Raw genomic sequence first — 20,656 nt, forward strand, 5'->3', positions numbered from 1 at the left:
GGGATGGTGCCTCGCTCAGGGAGCTCCCTGATGGGCAAGTAAAGAGGAATAAAATAACAGCAGGAACAGCAGCTGTGGCACCCCCACCAACTCAGTGTGAGACAGGAATCTACAGGGTTCAAAATACCAGGAGGACGCCTAGGCCAGTGGCTGGGGCGAAGGGGCATTTCCTTGTAACCCTTGGTCATGACCTTGACCTAGTGAGGAGGACTTTCCTTCTGGGAAGTGAGAGCTAAGCAAAGGGTTACAAAACTAGATTTTATAACGAAAATACGTTAACCAAGTTTCAGTTCCAGAAAGTTTTCTAATTTTCTGAGATCAGATTATAATTCATATTCTCTATTTCAGGAGTTCATACACATACTCATTATCATTATTGCAAAGCTTGTGCTGCCCCACAAGCACTTCACAGTGAGACTCTTTGTAGTAGCTATTCTTCTTCTCTATAAAGTTGGTTCACTTTTATCAACAGAATGAGAAAGCCTTTTCTGTTTACAGAAAGAATCCATAGTCCCTACAATTGACAAATATAACTCTCATTTAAAGATGTATTACAGTGAAGATGCAGCTTATCTTTTGGAAATAATTCAAAGACTAGAAACAGCAGTAAAAGTTAATGACTAATTATTGCTTTAAAGCAACGTCAACCTGGGAGCCACATCTACACTCATCTACCCGCGTTCTAAGAATTGTTTTGGAATTCTTTGTAAATGAACTAACCCTGTATCAAAAGCTGTGAAGTGCCATTGACTGCTATGGACAAGAAGGACACCTCAGTAACGGCACTGTGCTGCATTTCTTATAAGTGCCCTTGCATTGTGATTGCTCTCCAAGGAAGTCAGCTACAGGGTGAATAGGGAGTTCCAATAAACAGGAAACCATTACTGACGTCAAAGAGGTCAGGGTGGAAAAGCACCCTTGTGAGGAAATTGCATTGCATCATGCCTGAACCAGAGACAACTGGAATTTAACCACCTTAAGAACAATTACAAAGGTTTCAAGGCAGAAACAATGAGAGAGAATCTAATGCCTACCTTTTATTTTTGACTTATTTTGCACAGCCCAGAAGATAGCAGAAGTTAATTCAATCACCAGCAACCCTTCCATCAGCCCCTGGGCATGATCCATCCTGCCTTAGCTCAGAGAGCTCGTCTTTGGGGAGGAGCAATATGTCTCCAGTAGAAGGATCCCTTAGGGACTTGCATTGCAAACCTGGAGGAACACATGGCTCTCTTTTCAGAGACCAAGTATTGTCCTCATAAACTGGATGCACTGTGGCCATGTCTTTTTTTTTAATATATATATTTTTATTGATTTCAGAGAGGAAGGGGGAGGGAGAGAGAGATAGAAACATCAATGATGATAGACAGCCGTTGATTGGCTGCCTCCTGCATATCCCCTAGTGGGTGTCAAGCCTACAACTGGGGCATGTGTCCTGACTGGGATTCGAACCATAACTTCCTGGTTCATGGGTTGACACTCAACCACTGAGCCATGCCGGCTAGACGGTGGCCATGAAACTCAACAAAGCTTCCTGGCATATACACCAGACTAGGGAAACTATGAGGTGATCTAACTTGCAGTTCAATGCACTGTGAAGCATCTGGGGCAGGATGTTCTTAATGCATGAATAAGCCGCAAACATACAATCAGGAACACGGTGAAGTCTTCCCTTCCTGGCAGAGCCCCTCTGATGTCCCTGGTCCACACACACCTCGCCCGGTATCTCTGTGCCGGCCACACTGGCTTGTGCACTTGATCTTGTTTTCCATGGAGGACCTGAGACCTTCGCAGGCAGAGCCCAGATGCCACCGAGCATAGTGCCTGCACCCTGGTGAGGGTTCATAAACGCTTTTGGAACTAACAGGAGGTGATTTTTGTTTCCTGAGACAATTGAAACCAGAATGGTATGAAAGCCTGGAACAAACTGCATGGATTCCTTCCATCCACATGTTTTATGAGACTAAAGTGCAAATAGCTGAAGTGCCTTGCCCATAGTTGAAATAGTTAGTGGAAGAATTCAAGAAGCGAAGCAGGGAGAGCCCTCTGGCCTGGCACAACCCGGTCTGGCCCACCCAGGCTCAGCAGCCGTGGGGCTGTGGCTCCTGATGTAAATTATATGACAGAATATTTGGGTAACATCTTCCTGAAAGATCTTCAAGGATTACAGAAGATAAAAACACTAATGCAGTTGAGAAGGTGGTAAGGTTTAGGGGGAGGGGAGAAAAATCCTGCTTTCCTGATTTGCAACTTGGCTGGATGCTAAGATGTCTGTGGACATGAATAGCCAGGGGTCTGACAGTAATGAAGAGGACTGTGACCCAAATTGCAAAGAAGAGGAAGAGGGCGAGGACCCTGGGGACATAGAGGGCTATTGTGGGAGTAGCCAGCAATGTGGAGCAGCAGGGGCCGATGCCTTTGATCCTGAGGGAGTACGAGTTCATCTGCTTGACCTACAAGGGGTCTGAGGATGCTCTCAAGGAGCACATGACCAGCTTGGCTGTCCTAAAGGTGTCTCATTCAGTTGCTAAATTTCTATTGGTTATTTCTACTTGCAAGTTGCAGAGATAATGGACAGATACAAGTCTAATTTGGCTCAGCTGCTCATTGAGGCTCAAGTTCAGCCTGATCCATCGAAACATGTCCCCACAGCCCATCCCCTCACCACTGTGCAATGTGTATGCAGTTTGTGTGGAGGGAAAACCTACTCTCGCTGGTCTGCTAGCACCAGTTTTGCTGCAGCTGCTGGGAGCAGCACTGCTCAGTACTTGTCAAAGATGGGGTGGGTGTGGGAGTCTCTTGCATGGCTCAGGACTGCCCACTTTGAACACCAGAGGACTCTTTGTTTCCATTATTGCCCAATGAAGAGCTAAGAGACAAATACAGGTGCTACCTCTTCAGGGACTATGTGGACAGTCATTGCCAGCTCCAGCTGTGCCCTGGTGCAGACTGCCCCAGGCTCATCCAGGTGTCAGAGCCCAGAGTTCGCCAAGTCCAGTGCGATCGGCGCAACGAGGTCTTCTGTTTCAAGTGTCATCAGATGTATCCTGCCCCCACAGACTGTGCCACAATCTGGAAATTGCTCCGGAAGTGTGCCGATGACTCTGAAACAGCCAACTACATTAGTGCTCACACTAAAGACGGTCCCAAGTGCAACATCTGCATTGAGAAGAACAGAGGTTGCAATCACGTGCAATGTTCCAAGTGTCCATACCGCTTCTGCTGGATGTGTCTAGGAGACTGGAAGACCCACAGCAGCGAGGACTCTGAGTGCAGTAGGTATAAGGAGAACGCCAACATCATCAACCAGAGCCAGCAGGCCCAGCCAGGGAGGCCCTCAAGAAATACTTGTTCTACTTTGAAAGGTGGGAAAACCACACCAAGAGCTTGCAGCTGGAAGCACAGACATACCAGGAGATTCATGAGAAGATTCAGGAGAGGATCATGAATGATCTGGGGACGTAGATTGATGGGCAGTACCTACAGAACCCTGCCAAGCTCTTGGCCAAGTGTCAATACAGCCTGCAATACACATACCCATGTGTATACTACATGGAGTCTGGGCCCAGGAAGAAGCTGTTTGAATACCATCAGGCTCAACTGGAGGCTGAGATTGAAAACCTATCATGGAAAATGGAGTGTGCAGACAGCTATGACAGAGGGGACTTGGAAAACCAGGCGCACACAGCCGAGCAGCGGAGGAGGGCACGACACCTAGGCTGGACACGGACATGCTAGAGCAAGCATGACGTGGCTGTGAGATCTCCCCGCTACTGTACTGCATGCTGGGGGCTCTGCCTTTCATAACCCCAGGTAGCAGCCAGGGCCCCACTCCTGAGAGACACTGGCCACATACCTTCGTCAATTTGTTTTGTTTTCATCTTTTTGCTTTTTGTTTCTATTACGTTAGAGGCCCTGTTGAATTGGCCTCTTCAGGATTTTTAATTACCCCTGGATGGGAGGGAGGGAACATTTTTACAACTTAGGTAATTTTCAAAGGTTGGACAATTGTACAAACAAAAGGCAAAGCAATCATAGAATTACACAGAACCCTTTAAAAACATAAATTGGCATTGGAGTGTTTAGAAGAAAAGAAGTGGGTCTGCTTGATGCCACTTTGGGCCCCTTTATGAAATTTTGGATTTTCTCTTTTACGGTTCAAATGTAATTGTAAAGTAAATACATGAAAAATTGAGGAAAAATACTAAATACAATGGCCCATAACCTTGGCACTCAGGGACAGAAGCCCAAATGCAAGGAGAAACAAAAATATTTATGGCTTTTAGCATCCAGAGAACTGGAGATTTCAGGGCAAAATGACTTTAACTAGAATTTATTTTTCCTTTACATCCTATTTATACTTAACACCCGATAGCATGCTTAAAGAAAGAGAAAATAAACAAATATAACCTTCCTTTTTCACTTATACTACCTATTTCCTGATGTACTTAGTCATCAAAACCATGATTTTTTTAAACAGTTACATACTATTCTCAATGACATTTTTATGCAGTCCTACAATTAGCTGCACTTCTAATCAAGCAATGGAAATGAGGGGACATGGTATTAATAGTCTAGTTAATAAAGATAATTTAAAGATAATTCAGTCTGGAAACATAGGCATCTCAGAGTAGATTACTGCTAACTGAACATGGTATTTTATTCTGAATTACATTCCCAAATCTAAACTCTGAGTTTAGATTCATGTCAAGATAGCTTAGGTGATTATTTACTTTTTAAAAAAGGTTTACTTACTTAAAAGTATGCACTATAGGATTCATTTAAACCATATTTCACACAGAGCAATTCTCTTTATAAAGATTTTGGTCTAAGCACCAAATGGCAGCAGGTCTGTTGACAATATTTATGGATTTAGTTTGTATGAGGCTATAGAATAAAGAGTAGAAATGCCATTTACTTAGGTCATCTATCTATCTATCTATCTATCTATCTATCTATCTATCTATCTATCTATCTATCTAAGCCCAGCGACTGGACGGCAGAATGACCAGAATGACCAGAACAACTGGTGGCTATGACACACATTGCAGCAGCCAACCAGCCTGATCTGGCCCCCAACACCCTGATCAGGGGAAGGGCCGGCCGGCCAACCGCCCACGGTCCGCCCCTCAGCTGGTCTGGCCTGATTCCACCAGTGCATGAATTCGTGCACCATGCCTCTAGTTTTTACATAGCAGATGCTCCTAAACTTTGCAACCTCTCAAAGCAGCCAAGATTTCATCTCTTCCTCTGATCTGTGGATGACTGAGATCTTTCTGCCTCAAGGGAAGAGACCCTGCATTTGTCTGATTAAACATTTGCCCAGTTAGACAAGTAGTGAATTGGCCAAGAATATCCTGCATCTGCCTCAAGACGATGCCTGGGAATCCGCAGGCCAAGAGCCTCTTCCTTCCTCCGCCCCACGGTGCACAGTGCTCCCTGAAGTCTGTTAGAAGGTGCATTCTGCGTGCTATTTTGAGCTTGGTTCTTCCAGTGAGGCCTCAACATGCTCTCCTTGGACCCTCTCTCTGGCTGGGGAATGAGATGTGTTCAAGCAAATGACTCTCCACAACCTCTTCCCAAAGCCTTTCTGCAATATGGGTGAAACACTGATCTCCACTGTCCACTGAGGAAGGAAGATGCAGACCCTGCTACAGCGGGAGGGGGACCAGAGTAAAGAGGCAAGTCTAATCGGACGAGGGGCCAAATGATCAGAAATGGATGAAACGTTTGCCCAGAAGAGAGGGCATTGTGTTAACTTCATAGAGATGCTTCAGTTGGCTACATGGAGTTCAGATGGGCCCTTTAAATCACAAGGATGAGAGCACAGACTAAGGCGGAAACCTCACCGCACATCCATGGGTACTTTGAGTCTTTTGTGAACTGACTTCATCTGGCCACTTCGTTCCTCCTCCTGTGAAATCACTTCCTTCTGATTCTTCGTGAAGACTCCTTTCCACCTTTCTCCACTCTTACTTATTATTCCCTTTCCAGCTCTCCTCTCTTCTCCATCTATTAACACCTACTGAACTATTTTAAATTGTAGCTTCTACCAAGAGGACACTGATGACAACGAAATCTAATCTCCCATCCGAACCCCGTTTCTGAGCAAGAAACATCTTATCCCTGGATTTCTTTCGAAGTGAATTTATCATATTCTCTTCTCCCAACTGGCTGGAACTCTGGCCTTTCCTCTCAATTTCACCTCCTTGACTTCACTCCCTCCCATGACTGCTGCCTTGGAGCAAGCAGGTCCAACAGATGACGGGTTCAAGATCCTTCCCAGTCCTCTTCCCCCAGCTCCTTCTCCTGCAGACAGCCACCAGGGAGCACCCCCAACTCCCCTTCCTGCAGACAGCCACCAGGGAGCACCCCAACTCCCCTTCCTGCAGACAGCCACCAGGGAGCACCCCAACTCCCTCTCCTGCAGACAGCCACCAGGGAGCACTCCCAACTCCCCCTCCTGCAGACAGCCACCAGGGAGCACCCCCAATTCTCCCTCTTGCAGACAGCCACCAGAGAGCACCCCAACTTCCCCTCCTGCAGACAGCTACCAGGGAGCACCCTAACCCCCACTCCTGCAGACAGCCACCAGGGAGCACCTCCTCAAATGTAAATCTCATGTTGCTCCCTGACCTACCAGATCCTTTCACCTCCATGATTGAGGGCAAGCTTCTTAGCAATGGATGTCAGACCCAATTATGGCTTTGCTTCTTATTCACTACCCCTTGTTCCTCTCCTACATTCCTGTTGCATCAAGTCTTTTGGGGTTTCCTAGGCACATCATACATTTTAATTCTCTGCCTCTGCGCTGAATCACCTGTCTGGGGGGCCTGTCCCTCCCGCCCACTCTATAATTGCAGGGCTCCTATTCATCCTCCAAACCCAGCTCAGACAGCCCTTCCTCTGGAGCCCTTCCATCCTCCCCAAGGACCACGTTATGACTCTTGTCTCCATCACAGTGTTGTTGGTATCTGTGTTTAGCATGATCCTTGGCTGAAAGTAACTGGAGGACGGGTCCATGTTTTGTTCTTTTATATGTCTTCAATCCCTGGCACATATGTGTGCTCAGTGAACACTTACTGAGTTGATTTAAAAAGTCAAGATAGATACAATATTACCATTCAATATAGAATCAGCCAGTGTGTCTAGTGGTTAGGGTTTACTTTCAATATTTAGGAGACCACTCAGTTTTGAAAAGAGCATCGAAGGTATCTGTATCTTTAAGATGATATGACATTTCCATGCGAGGGAAACAAAAGAAAGAAAATAGCCATTTGTTTTCCTCAAAGCATGTTTGTATTGCTACCAACACATTTGTCTACACTGGTTGAAAAATGCTGCTTCAAGTTTTGCTTATCACAGATAGGCATCCCTGTGAATTCAGGGTGGAGGTGACGATTTTCATAAAATACCACCGATTCTATGCCTTGACGGTAAAGTGGAAGTAGAAACATTCAATGCCAAAACAAGAGAAGCTGTGGTATTTCAAGTGCTGACTTTTAAACACAACCGATTTTAAATATATGCTCACAGAGCTAATCTTCTGCTCCCTACTCGCCCCCAGGCTCTGCTCATCCTGCCTTATCACAGCAGGCTTCCCCGTCCCGGAACCCCTGGCACCTGAGAACCCTCCCTCATAGTCCACGGACCCTGTGCACTTCCGCTGTCCTCCCAGCCCAGGGCCCCAGTCCCGGCAAGTGCCACAGTGCAGCCACCGATAGCTGGGCCCCAAACAGGAACTTGGCCTGTCCACAAACTCGGGGGGTGGAGAGGGGGAAGAATGCTTGTACTTTATACGGAAGATCTTACACTCTTTGCTTTGGCCCCTAATAAGTAAAGTGATCTTCTAGCCACTTGACTTCTCATATGTAGGACAGGCCACTGAACTCAACATTCTCACAAGGCAGTGACATTTGGCAGCATCTGGAGACATTTTTGGTTGTCACAACAAGGGAGGTGCTACCGGCATGTAGTGAACAGCGGCTCGAGATGCTTCTACCTCTACGATGCACAGGACAGCCCCCCTGACAAGGGGTTATCCCACCCCAAATGTGAGCAGGGGGCAAATGACATCGCATTATGCAAATGAGTGATTTTTAAAGTTATATCTTTTTGCTGGAAAATTCACTAGCCATTTGATTATTAAAACTATTAGTGGACAACAGTGTGGTGACTGCGGGTGGGGAGAGGGAAGTGGAGGGAGGTGGAAGAGGGCATAGAGGGGATAAATGGTGATGGAAAAAATAAAATGAGCCATTAGACCTGTCGGTGAGGTCAGCGTGATGGGGAGAGTCCTGAGCCAGGAGGAAGGGAACTCCCTCCTTCAGGTCGGTCCTGGAGCCCGAGTGCAGAGGACAAATCAGGCTAATGGACAGGCACTCCCATAGGCTTCCAGAGGAGAACCTTCCCTGGCTCTAGGTCAACTCCCCCTTATCTGTTCCCTACGTTGTCCCTTGTGTTTCATTCAACTGAACCGCCTTTCACCACTGGCTCAGAAGGTTGGGCCAGGTGTGGACACCGGCTAGTTCCATGGCTCAAGGAGACCATGGCTTAGAGCTCCCAGGAGTGAGAGGCGCTGAAGAACAGGGAAGCAGACGTGTCCACGCACAGAGAGAAAAGGGTGCTGGGTGGGGGAGGGGTTTGCTGGAAGAGCTCTCCTCTCTTGTTTTGGTTGGGAATTACACATGACATCATTTGAATGTTTAAAATATCGTATACCACACGCCATAAGAATGGAATTAAGAGGCTCTGGGAAGAGTTCCAAGACTCCGTTACACCTAAGTGATAAATCATTACAGGCCGTCCTAGAAAAACAGGTAGGGGTGAGCTGTAAATACAGCCTGCTCTTTTGCTCTACAAACAGACTAAAAGTTGGACAACTCGCACAGAAAGGAAACAGAAACTCCCTGGGTGGCCCTGAAGGGAAGACAGGGCTGCCAAAGCCCCCCAGCGGAGCGGGGAGGGTCTGTAAGGTGTTCGCTGACAGCAGAGGCAGGAAGATCAGTCCGCCCTGGGACAAGGGCTTATTTGGGGTGTGCAGTGTCCCTGCAGCCTCGTGCAGGGGCTGTCGGTAAAGGGACCAGTCACCCCAGAGAGCAACGGTGAGCGAGGGAAGCAGGCTGGGCGGCTCTTCCCGTTACTTCTGCTCCGGGCCCCCAGCCCCGAAGTGCCAGGGAACCCATCACCCCACAGAGGCAATGCCGGCTGCTTGTGGGCCTCCTCGCGATGATAATCCCCATCAGGTTCCAAATTCACTGCACCCGTGAAAGAAAAGTGTGCTGCCTTTGCACATGGACTTCCAGGCAAGTCCCTTCTAAGCAGATGGCTGCTCTGAGCCTGCCCTCGTCAGCCATCCAGATACATGTGAACAGCCGGCCAGGCCCACGGAGGCCCCGGGCACAGCTCCCCAGGGCAGGGTCCACGCTGCGCCTTATTCCCTGCAGCGTGAAGGCACTCAGAGCAGGTTTGCTGATTGAAAGCATACCTTCGGGCCTCACCTGGCAGGGGGCCGTTCTCTCCTCTAACAGGTGGGCTGGGTTTACGCGGCCAGACAGGGCCGATTCTGCCGGGAGGGCTCCTGGCAAGCTCTGGGCCTAGAAGGGGTGTACACAGCTGGGCTTCTACCAGGGATGAAGTCATTGTGGAAAACGCACATACCTCAAAGCTAGAATAGATTATGGTCTGCGGTTTCCACCAGAGCAGTCAGCTTTTTACACTGCACGATTCTGTTTTCTGGGTGGGGGGTGGGGGTAGGGGTTGGGGTGGGGGTGGGAGGACCCACTGTAGCCACTTCCAGGTGCAGCTTTAGGTGCTGGCCCAAAGGCCCCCGTCAGTCCAGGCTGGAGACACCCAGTGTCCTGAGGAAACACCTCCCATCCCGATGCTGCTCGAAGCTCAGGTGCTCGCTGGTGTGTTAGTCTTATAGCCACGCTGGCCCGTTCCTGTGGAAAGACTGACTCACAGGCAAGGCTGTCCCCCTGCATCCAGTGTTTATTTTCGATGCCACTTCCTGTTGCACACGATGCCTGCGTTTGCTCTGTGCGAGCTGCTGCACACGGCCGTTCCATGTGTATTCTCTCCTCTCCCCAGCTAGACTTGCACACGGCCGTTCCATGTGTATTCTCTCCTCTCCCCAGCTAGACTGAGGAGTAAAAGAACGGCTCCTCTCACCTGGTGCTCAATTGGTGTGACCCCGGAACGATGGACTTTCACAAACCTATTTGGCAGATAACCCATCACATTAAAAAAAGTATTTTAAATGTTTTTATTGATTTAGAGAGGAAGGAGAGGGAGTTAGAAACATCAATGATGAGAGAGAATCATTGATCAGGCCCATAACCCAGGCATGTGCCCTGACTGGGATTTGAACCATGACCTTCTACTTCATGGATCGATGCTCAACTACTGAGCTACACCACCCGGGCAGCCCATCACATTTTTATTCCCAGAGCCAGTCCTGGCACGTCCAGCCCAGGGCTTCCAGGCAGAGCCCTGTGAGGCCAGAGGAGCTCTGGTTGGCAGTCTCCCAGATGGTCGGGGAAAACCATAACCGAGACTCCCACCATCGAGCTTCATGGGTCACAGGGAAACAGGGGGCCAAGTTTGACCCTGGCAAGTCTCAGACACATCAAGAGAGCTTGTGCACAGTCCATGAACTGTATTCCCAAACACAGGCAGGGGTGGTGGGTCTACGTCATCCATAATGACTGTGGCGAGCGACATCAAGGCCAGTTACATCTGAATAACCTCAAACTGCAACAAAAAAGCACATGCCAACCCTTTCAAACCCGTTTGTCACACAGAGTCTCCTGGCAGTCCCACCCAAACAGAGCGAGCCAGGGGAACAGCATGAACCTCGGCCTCTCTCATTTCCCTCTCATTTCCACGGCCCTGTTTACCCCCGAGAACTGGGAAGCCTGCAGGCCCGAGAGGACAAGGCAGAGGTCCCAATAACCCCCTGCAACCAGGGCTGGAGACAGCCTGGGTGCACTCTGTCCCCAGACGGAACGCTATTGATAGTTGGGATCATGCCCAACTGGGAAACACCGTGTTCTGGCTCACTTTCTATTTTTATTTGAGCCAAAGGCAAACTACAACCAATGACCCATAAGGGGACCGAATCAGATTTGCAGTAAGTCACTGCTCAGGGGATAAGAGGAAACCTAGTTCCAAACATACGAGGGAAAATATCCTCCAGTATTTCATAAAAGGCCACAAAACCATATATATATATAGTGAGAGAAACTGCCTTTATTCCTGGCGAATGTCACTATTCTCAGCTGCGCACATTCCACAGAAAGCACATTTCTACGTGTGGCATAATGGCCCTGGCGTAGATTACTGAGCCAGAGGACCTGGTCAGGGACCCAGGGTCTGACTCTCCTTGCTTTGGGACCCAGGGCAAGTTATTTAACTCCTCTGGACCCTGGTTTCCGGAGCTTTACAATGAGGATAACCGTTTCTGTACCTCCCCGGATTGTTTTGGGTATTAAATGAAATGTTTCATTCAACAGGTATTTACGGAATGCGATAATGTGCAGTTTTATGGACACTGGTAATGATATCATGCATCTAAAACATATGCCAGGGTCTCAAAGGGGAGCAGCTGCTGCTCTTTCTTCACCCAGCCGTTCTGCAAAGCCCATGCACTAAGGCTCCGAGAATGACCAGCTCACTGGAGGCACCGACGGAGGCCTCCCGAACCCTCCTCCCTCGGGGGGCAAGTCTTCCAGCTTTTTCCACTGCACTTCGCCTCTCCTCACCTAACCCACCATCTCAGAGCCTCATCCCCTTAACCCAGGGCATCACTGCGACTCCGAGCACGGGGGCGGGGGGGGGGGAGCAATGCTGCTCCAGGAGCCACATGTGCCTTCTCGTCCCCAGGCCAGCTGCTGGCAGCCGCTCAGCAGACAAACGGGCGTGGCTGCCCCTGCCAGATGCTCCCTGAACACTCGGCAAGGAAAGGCAGGGCTGTGCAGGGCTGCGGGGCAGCCTCCCAGCCCCCACGTGCAAAACACCAGCCCGAGGGTCACTTTCTGGAGGCATCTCTGCCGACAGGTCTCTGATGGAAGAACGTAGGATTCAAGTGGGGGGCTTCTCTGGAAAACACCAAAAACAGGGAACCTTCCTCAAGACAAGCCAGAATTAGGACCCGGGACTCGCGTGCAAAAGGCTGCAGCGTAGTCACCTGTCTGATGAAATTCTGGAAGGTTCATCATTCCAGGGCCACATGACTCACTTGTGTCTATTTTTCCTGCCTGTCTGTCTGTCTCAACACAGGCACATGCACATGCACATACACATACACTTACACACACACCTTTGCTATGGAGAAAATAACACAAAGAAAAGAATGTTTTGGTGACATGTTTTAAGCATGGTTTCAGTAGACTGAAGGCATTTTGCACAAGCCGTGTACGGGCAGCATTTAGCTCACAGGATTCCAGGACCCCCTGGCTGCAGGGGCAGGATTTCTGCTCTGCGGAGTGACACGGGGGAGTGGCTTCTTACGTAAAGCGATGCCCCGCCAGGAGCTCTGGGAACCTGCTTTGTGGACGACTCTGGCAGGCTGACACGCAGTGGACATCCGGACACACATCAGTCAGTAGCCCGGGTGTCCTGAGGAAAGAACCAACAGGTAGAGAGAGAGCAGGAGAGAGGGGAGAACACTGGGCCTCTGTCCCTGCAGAGCAGTGGTTCTCAACCTTCTGGCCCTTTAAATACAATTCCTCATGTTGTGACCCAACCATAAAATTATTTTCGTTGCTACTTCATAACTGTAATGTTGCTACTGTTATGAATCGTAATGTAAATATCTGATATGCAGGATGGTCTTAGGCGACCCCTGTGAAAGGGTCATTCTACCGCCAAAGGGCTCGCGACCCACAGGTTGAGAACCGCTGCTGTAGAGGGAGGGGCCCTGCAGTGTGTGGCCCACCTGCCTACACAGCATGTCCCAAGGCAAACCTGAGCATCCCCCAAAGAACGGGCTCTGCATGGCTCACTGTGCGGACCTGGCAGGGCGCAGCCTCATATGTTTTCCAAATGGAAACCTTTGCTTCAATAAACTGGGTCTCTGAACAAAGACGGAAGCATCTGACCAGTATTTACTCTGCCGCTCCCCTTCCTGCTACTGCGGAGCCTTTGTTCTTCCCTCTGGGCACCAGGAGGCGAGCCAGAGTGGAAGCCCTGAGCTGGGGGTGGGGGTCCCGGATTCCAGGCCATAAATGCCCGGGCCCCAGCTGCTGACACAGCAGTCACTGGTGAAGATGAAAGGAGTGTGACGGGAATGTAACCTGAAAGGGTGGGGAAGGCGGCCTGCACCCCTGACGGGCCCTCCCTGGCGTAATAATGCCTCCCTCCTCTCACCCCCATTGTTAAAGAAATATAACCACATGACTGAAATGGGTACGTAGGAAAAAGAAAGAAAATCACCCGTACTTTCACTGCCTTTGTACAGTCCCTGATGGCTTATTGGCATAATTTCCTTCCAGTCTTTTTTTTTTTGGAGGAGGGGCCAGGTGTGGCAGTTCACTGATACGGATACGGGCCAGTAATCATCACAGATTCTGTGTTATTTCCTGGGCTCTAACCTCCTAGTTCTACCATTTACTGTACTGAATTTTGGGCGAGTGACTCAACTCCTCAGTGCTTCACTTTTTCACTCAGCAAAGTGAAGACAATAATTGTGCCTGTCTTACAGGGCTGTTGTAAGCACTGTGAATAATACATGTTAGGTGCTTATGACAGCGTCTGACACATAATCATTTAACTGCTTAACATTCAGTGATCTCTTTAGTGGCTGAAAATCTTCACCAAAAGCTATAGAAATTAAGTAAAATTCTATTGCTAAATGCTGCAGTTGTTTTCAATATTTTCCTGTTATAAAAATAATGCACTGAAAATTAAACTTCTTTATGCATAACACTTATTCTATATTCCTTATGTTGTTTTCTTAGGCTAGATTATCAGAAACACAATAAGCAAATCCAAGAATATAAACATTTTTATGAGTCTTGCTTCAGATGATCAAATAACTCACAAAGTGCTAGGATTTACAATGCTATCAGAAACAAAGAGGTTGCCAATTAATGATATACTAGAACTTGCCGGTAACATGTATTATTGTGCAAAAATCAGGGGCAATCATTTATGGGCTTACAATCCTACTTAAATATATGAAATTCAATTGAAGTTGAATAGATGAAATTTGCTTACTTATTGTCTTGTTCCAAGAACAATAGGAGCTTCCAAATTCCTACTTTGGGGGTGTTTGCTCCAGCCTCCGATGTGGGGTCTGTGCTGGCCACGGGAGAAGCCCAGGACATTTTCCTTTGGTGTGGGAGGGAAGTGGTCGCTACCACAATGAGCTACTCACTTGTGAATAGTGTTGCATGTGTACAAAGCGTGTCTGCATCCTCTCCTTTGGCCCTCACAGCAGTCCTGCTTTCATTTTAACCACGAGAACCTTAAGGTTCAAAGGCATTTTATGGCAGGCTCACTCAAGCCATTCAGACGGAGCAACACCAAGTTGGAAGAACGCAGGTCTGCCCTTTCCAAGGGCAATGCTGCTTCCTCCCAGCAGGCTGGAGGGCAGCCAGGGCAGACGGGAGGAGGTGCTTAAGGAGATGCTGAATCGATGACCTACATGTGGTATAAGACCATGACTGCTGGGTCCGAGCACACAGCGGGGGCCCCAGAGTCAGCCTGACCCAGAGCCGAACCTTGTCTCCACCACTCACAGTCTGAGGAACCCTCAGCAAGTTTCCTTCCCCCTTTCTCTGGCCTTCAGAGGCGCTCATTCCGCAGGGCCGGGCAGGAGAGGAGACCCGTATCTACAGGCTCTTCACAGTGAAACAAAACTTTGCAGATTTCTTCCAGGGAGACTGTCACAGCCCAGCATGACACACTGGTGAGCATCTCACGTTAGAGACCGGGCAGGCCAGGCTCAGTAGCTGGAAAGTAACGATCTGCCTGCGGTCATTTCTCAGAGTCACTAACCTGTTCTGTTCGTTACAGTTAGTTTCTCAACAGCAAATGGGGATAGTCACTGAGGATTTCTGACAGATGGGCAGACGCACAGCAAGCAAATGCCGCACATATTGCGGAGTCTGGTACCTTGCAAACCTGAAAGAAGTCATAAACCACGGCAGAATGAAAACTGTATATCTCTGCCCTCAGCATGAGAAAAACCCACTCGATTATTTTAAGTTGGTTCCTCCTATTTTATGGTCCAGGTTTAGGGCAGCAGAAAATGCCCTTTCTCCTTTGCTTGGGAGACGTCTACTACAACGCACAAATTCTAAGCCCTGATGTCAGTTTCTGTCTCTTGTGGAGAAAGGAAAATCACCTTGCAGTGACGACTGCCACCTTGTGGCCACACAAGAAATGCCACGAGGAAAAAGATGGTCAATGCTACTGAAGGCATAACCTGATGAACACTGGAAACCATGTGGCCACTGCTATTGTGGCACATTGTGTAATTTATGCTCTTCTAGAAAAGTCTGCATTGTACACATTACTTTCATTGGGCTCCTAATCTGTTCCAAGTTAATTTCTTGTTCTACTCGGCCATCACGAAGGCTAACTGTCCGTGACACCTCTGCCTGCCTCCGTAGAACTGCAGGGACTCCCTGGAGGTGGGTATGAGACACGTTGTTATTTTTTCATGCGAGTAACTTCAGACAACAGCCGCTGCACAACCAGACTTAGGTTCACTAAATGCCTGTCCGCTGTCTGACTCAAAGGTTACCAGCTGATGGAGATCATCTAACCTAATGTCACAGGAAACCATCTGCTCTTTGGCTCAGGCCCTGGGAGGATGACCTGAGCCATAGCTGCCCTGCCATTTGGTTCATGGTATGAGCACAAGGCTCAAGCCTGAGATGCAGGCGGGTGACCGGATTCACCCACCAAATGGTACCATCCTTTTCCACGAGGGTGTTTCACGAGCTGTCACCCCACTCGTCTCCGAGAAAACATCTGGATGAAGGGGGTGAGGACGGGAAAAGGCTTTATAGCAGGCAAAGTGCAGAGCACAGGAAACAGGATTTCGGGGACAGTCCAGGCAGCAGTGGAGGACAGCAGGACTGGAATTCCACAAGAGCCATGGACCCCAGGCCTGGGAACAGAGAACCAGGGGAGGGGTGACAGGGCAGCATGGAAGCCAGGGCTGCCTGGAGGCATCACAGACCATGAGGTGAGGAGGGTGTGACCTCCAGGAGCCCAGACCATGAGGAGGAAGGAACGAGTGCAGGGGGCACGTGGCCTAAGAAGCTGTTAGCTGCCACTCCCGTTCTTTCCGATGTGCTTGGACAGCATGGAGTAGACACTGTGTGTCCCCTTTAAGGCATCCTCCCGCTCCCAGCTTCCAGCCTTCCCTGCCCCACCCATTCTCCAGGCTGCAAGTGGTTGATTACAACAAGGATTTGAACACAGGGGACCTTTAAATACCTGTGAATGCTCAGCTTCACTCACAGTCAGAGAAATGCAAAAAAGAATTCGGAAGAACCCTTTTTCAATCCCTCCGATCATCAAAACGATAGATAGCAAGCTGTGATGGAGGGTGGGGGAAATCGGTCCTCTCATGGTTTGGGCATGTGAATTTAGAAATTCAGCAAGCAAGTGGTAAGAACCTGGGCTCTGTAGTCAGACTGCCTGGATCCAAAACCTCTGCCACTTGGAAGCTAAATGCCCTTGTGCCTCGGATTCCTCATATGTAAAATGGGAGTAATGCTAATAGAACTTACTTCACAGGGTTCCTGTAAGGATTAAACGAGACAGTATACAGAAAGCACTTAGAACAATGCCTAGCGTATAGGTGGCAAAATGTTAGCTGCCTTTAACCGCTATGGGGGAGAAGGTCAATTGGACTCAGTCAGAATTTTAACAAGCAACACAAATTCATATAGTGTATCACCTACATATATAAAAAGCTAAGTGACCACCCAACCGTCCAACCAGCCAGTAGGTATGACGTGCACTGATCACCAGTGGGCAGACGCTCAACGCAGGGGCTGCCGAGCTGTGGTGACTTGGCAGTGGTGTTTCTCAGGTGACACGCCCTGGAACCAGAGAGGAGGGAGTCCGATTCCTCTCGGGGCCACGCGATTCCACCTTTGGCCATGGGCTATGTTTTCGCTGGGGCACTGTCAACTCTGAATCTGGTTTACTGCTGAGCTGCGGTGACCACAGATGCCCTTTGAGCTACAGTGCTGCCCCGGGTGTGGCCAGCTAGGGAGGGACGGTGGAAGGTTGGCTCCAGGGCGTGTCTGGCCCATCTTGCCCAGTCCCACCCCACCGGCCACCTTCTAATTAATTTCCTTTCAATGTGCACGAATTGTGTACCAGGCCACTAGTACAGAAATAACAGCACAATATATAAAAATAGAAGCACAAGGGGACTCCCTGCAACACTGATTGAAATAAGAGACTGGGTACATCCAACTGGGTACATAGCAACAGGAAACAAGTAAAATAAATTGTGTCATGTTCTCAAAATGGAACACTATGCAGCCATTAAAAATGAGGCAGCTATGTATATACAAATATGAAACAATCACCAAGATATATTATTACATTTTCAACAAAATAAGGTATAGAATGGTGGACAATGTATACCACCATTTGTATTTTTAAAAAATAAATATGAATGCATAATTGGTATGTATGTATGTTTTCATGTGCAAAATATTCTTTGAAAGTCTATGAAATCAGTAATAATTGTGTCTTTCAGAGAGAGGATATGGATATTGGAGGATGATTATATTACCTACTACAAAAAAAAATAGTTATCCAGTTGAAAAATGCAACCTGATATGCCATATCTCTGCATAAATTTCTTCCATTTGCTCTTAGGACTAGAATCCATGTTCCTTAACACAGCCCACAAGACCAGCCGTGGGGAAACTACGGCCCGCGGGCCGGGTCCGGCCCGTTTGAAATGAATAAAACTAAAAAAAAAAAAAAAAAAAAAAAGACCGTACCCTTTTATGTAATGATGTTTACTTTGAATTTATATTAGTTCACACAAACACTCCATCCATGCTTTTGTTCTGGCCCTCCAGTCCAGTTTAAGAACCCATTGTGGCCCTCTAGTCAAAAAGTTTGCCCACCCCTGCCACAAGGCCCTTCACAGGCCGGCCCCAGCCACCTCTGCAGCTTCAGTTCTCAGCAAGCCCATCCTCAACCTCCACACTTCACCCATGCTGGCTATATTCACCCTCATGGTCCTGCTCACGGTCACACTTGTGCAACTGCAGTTACCCTCTACGGCATATCCGCCTTCATTCTCGTTTTGCCTAACTAAATTCTAACTCACCCTCTGGCTCCCTGGAATTGCACTGCACCATTCCTGGATCAGGTGGGATGTCCCTATCCTGCTCCCACCTCTATTGCCCTGATGGTAGCACAGTCAAGGGACATGTCCCGAATTCACTTTCCCAGAATGCCTTTGACTACAAGAAGGTTCTAAATACCTTGGCAGACTCTCTTGGTGACTTCGCAGGAGCCGTCTTCCCTCTTCATTGACAACAGAAGCTCAGGGATAATTGGGCAGCACAGTGGCCTGCCCCAGGGGATGAGTCATGGTTGGTGGGAGTCTATCCTGGTAAAGCAGCTTACCTTCGCCAGATATTTGCTCTTCCAGCCTCCTTTGCAGCTAAGGGTGAGCAGGTGACTCAAGTCTAGAAAGACGTTTCTCTCTGATAAAACGAGGGGGCCCATGAAGCCCTGTGCCTCTGGCCCCATGCTTCCTCCTCTGGATGCTGCCCCAGGAGGTGTGATGTTTACAATTGTGGCAAATAACGTGAGATCCCAAGGGGAAGAGATGACCAATGTCACTGAGCAACTAAGTCAACCCTAACGTTGCTACCACCAGAATCCTCCAGAAAAGCATTTATATTAAAGAACTAAACTCATCCTTTCTGTTTATTGCATAAACTATGACTGGTTGGGTAGTCTGTTAACTGCAGCCAAAAGCACTGCATTTCTAACTGCACACCATTAGAGGATAGACAGACTTGAATCCCAGGATCAGTCCACAGAATGAAGGCAAGGGTCCCTGGCCAAGGCCAGGAGCAATGCCTTGGGACATTACAGATCAAGGTGCCCTCTCTGGGCCTACCCTGGTCTGAGCTCTTGTTAAACATCTAGGAGTGAAGCCAAGGTCAAAGTCACCAAGATAAGCAGCCCATGACCTTTTTCTATTCTTAGATTTTGGTAACCTTCACTGCGCTAGAGAAGATTTACTATAAAGACCTTTATAACCATAGGACACACAGCCCTCAAAGCGATCCTTCTTCAGGACAACATGAAAGAAACTGGTTAGTTCACTGGTTTCAACTTTCTCCCACAGTCATCAGGAGCCTGTGGGTACCTTCAGATGGCCCTACCAGGGGAGCTCAGGCCCCCAAAGTTTCTGATATTCTATTTTATGAAATCTTTGACATCTTTCTGTCTCAACCCTTTAAGAAAGGAGGCCACGGAGGCGGTGAATCCGAGTCATACTCACAGGGGTCTGAAAGCAGCAGAACAACTGAGTGAGGAAGGGGTGATTGCGGGCCAGGGCCAGGACCCTTTTCTCCGTCATTGTGCACTCCACGTCGTCATCCTGCAGGATCACGTCCTTCTTCAGCACCTTCACGGCACACAGGTCTCCTGTCTCTTTTATTCTTGCAAGCATCACCTGTGGCAAAGCGGTGGGAGGAGCATGAGAACGCTTGCAGTTCTTAGGGTGTGGGCACACACAGGGCAGGAAGGGAAGGACACATGGGAAATGTGAGTGTGTACACACACACACACACATACACAAACACACACACATACACACACATACACACAAACACACACAAACACACATACACACACACATACACACATACACATACACACACACATACACACACACACATACACACACACACACACATATAACATGCTTACTTTAATCCAAACAGTGAAAACCAAGACTCACCTTCCCAAAGCTCCCCTTCCCCAACACTCGGATGAACTCAAAGTTGTCGATACCAAACCGGTTGGAAGAATTACCCCCAACCCCATTTCCTTCTTTGGTGCTCTCCTTTCCCTGTCGTCTTAGAGTTGATCTGGAAACGAGCTTCTGTAAAGAGGAGAAGGAATACAGGGAGTCAGAACTCACAGTGTGCTCGTGAAGCATTTATGGGTGGAGAAGATCTTACTTGCAGCTTCAACACTTAATACAACAGGTGGGGTAAGATCAATTCAGCTTGACATGTGATCAGGTTTTGCCGTTCATGACTATCCCCTGATCTGTGCTTACTGTATTTGGGGAAAAAATCATTTAAAAATATATCTAAGCCATAGATTTTCAATTTATGCTCAAGTGGGCACGTATAAAAATGAAAGAAAAAAAAAAAGCCTTAGTCTGATCCCTCTGGTTTTTTGCAGTGTATTTCTACAGGGTGGTCAGATTCCAAGAGCGCCACCTGGTGTCCATTGCCTACAAAGAGAGGGCTTCAATAATTGCTCAGAGGATCAAGGGCTCCATATGAGGACTTGAATGAATAAAGCAACATTATTTATACAATATTTTAAATTACATGAGAAATGAAATTCAATGTAAAAACTTGGACAATGAACAAAAGTATGAAGGATAAAATTTCAAATACCTATGATC

The 20,656-nt window shown here is 48.2% G+C and overlaps 1 protein-coding gene and 1 pseudogene across 2 annotated transcripts in view; one reads left to right on the top strand and one right to left on the bottom strand.

Moving 5' to 3' along the window:
• Positions 1 to 20,656, bottom strand: part of PRKCH (protein kinase C eta) — a 243,115-nt gene that overhangs the window by 91,149 nt on the left and 131,310 nt on the right. For both annotated transcript variants that reach the window (XM_059694232.1, XM_059694224.1), the window contains exons 8-9: positions 19,976 to 20,119; positions 19,514 to 19,687 (exon numbers count right to left, since the gene is read on the bottom strand). In XM_059694232.1, coding sequence (XP_059550215.1) covers positions 19,514 to 19,687; positions 19,976 to 20,119 — 318 coding nt within the window. The remainder of the gene's footprint in view (positions 1 to 19,513; positions 19,688 to 19,975; positions 20,120 to 20,656) is intronic.
• LOC132227707 (E3 ubiquitin-protein ligase ARIH2-like) lies at positions 1,988 to 3,738 on the top strand (annotated as a pseudogene).

The sequence above is a fragment of the Myotis daubentonii genome, chromosome 1 (genome assembly GCF_963259705.1).
Source record: "Myotis daubentonii chromosome 1, mMyoDau2.1, whole genome shotgun sequence".
Taxonomy (NCBI): domain Eukaryota; kingdom Metazoa; phylum Chordata; class Mammalia; order Chiroptera; family Vespertilionidae; genus Myotis; species Myotis daubentonii.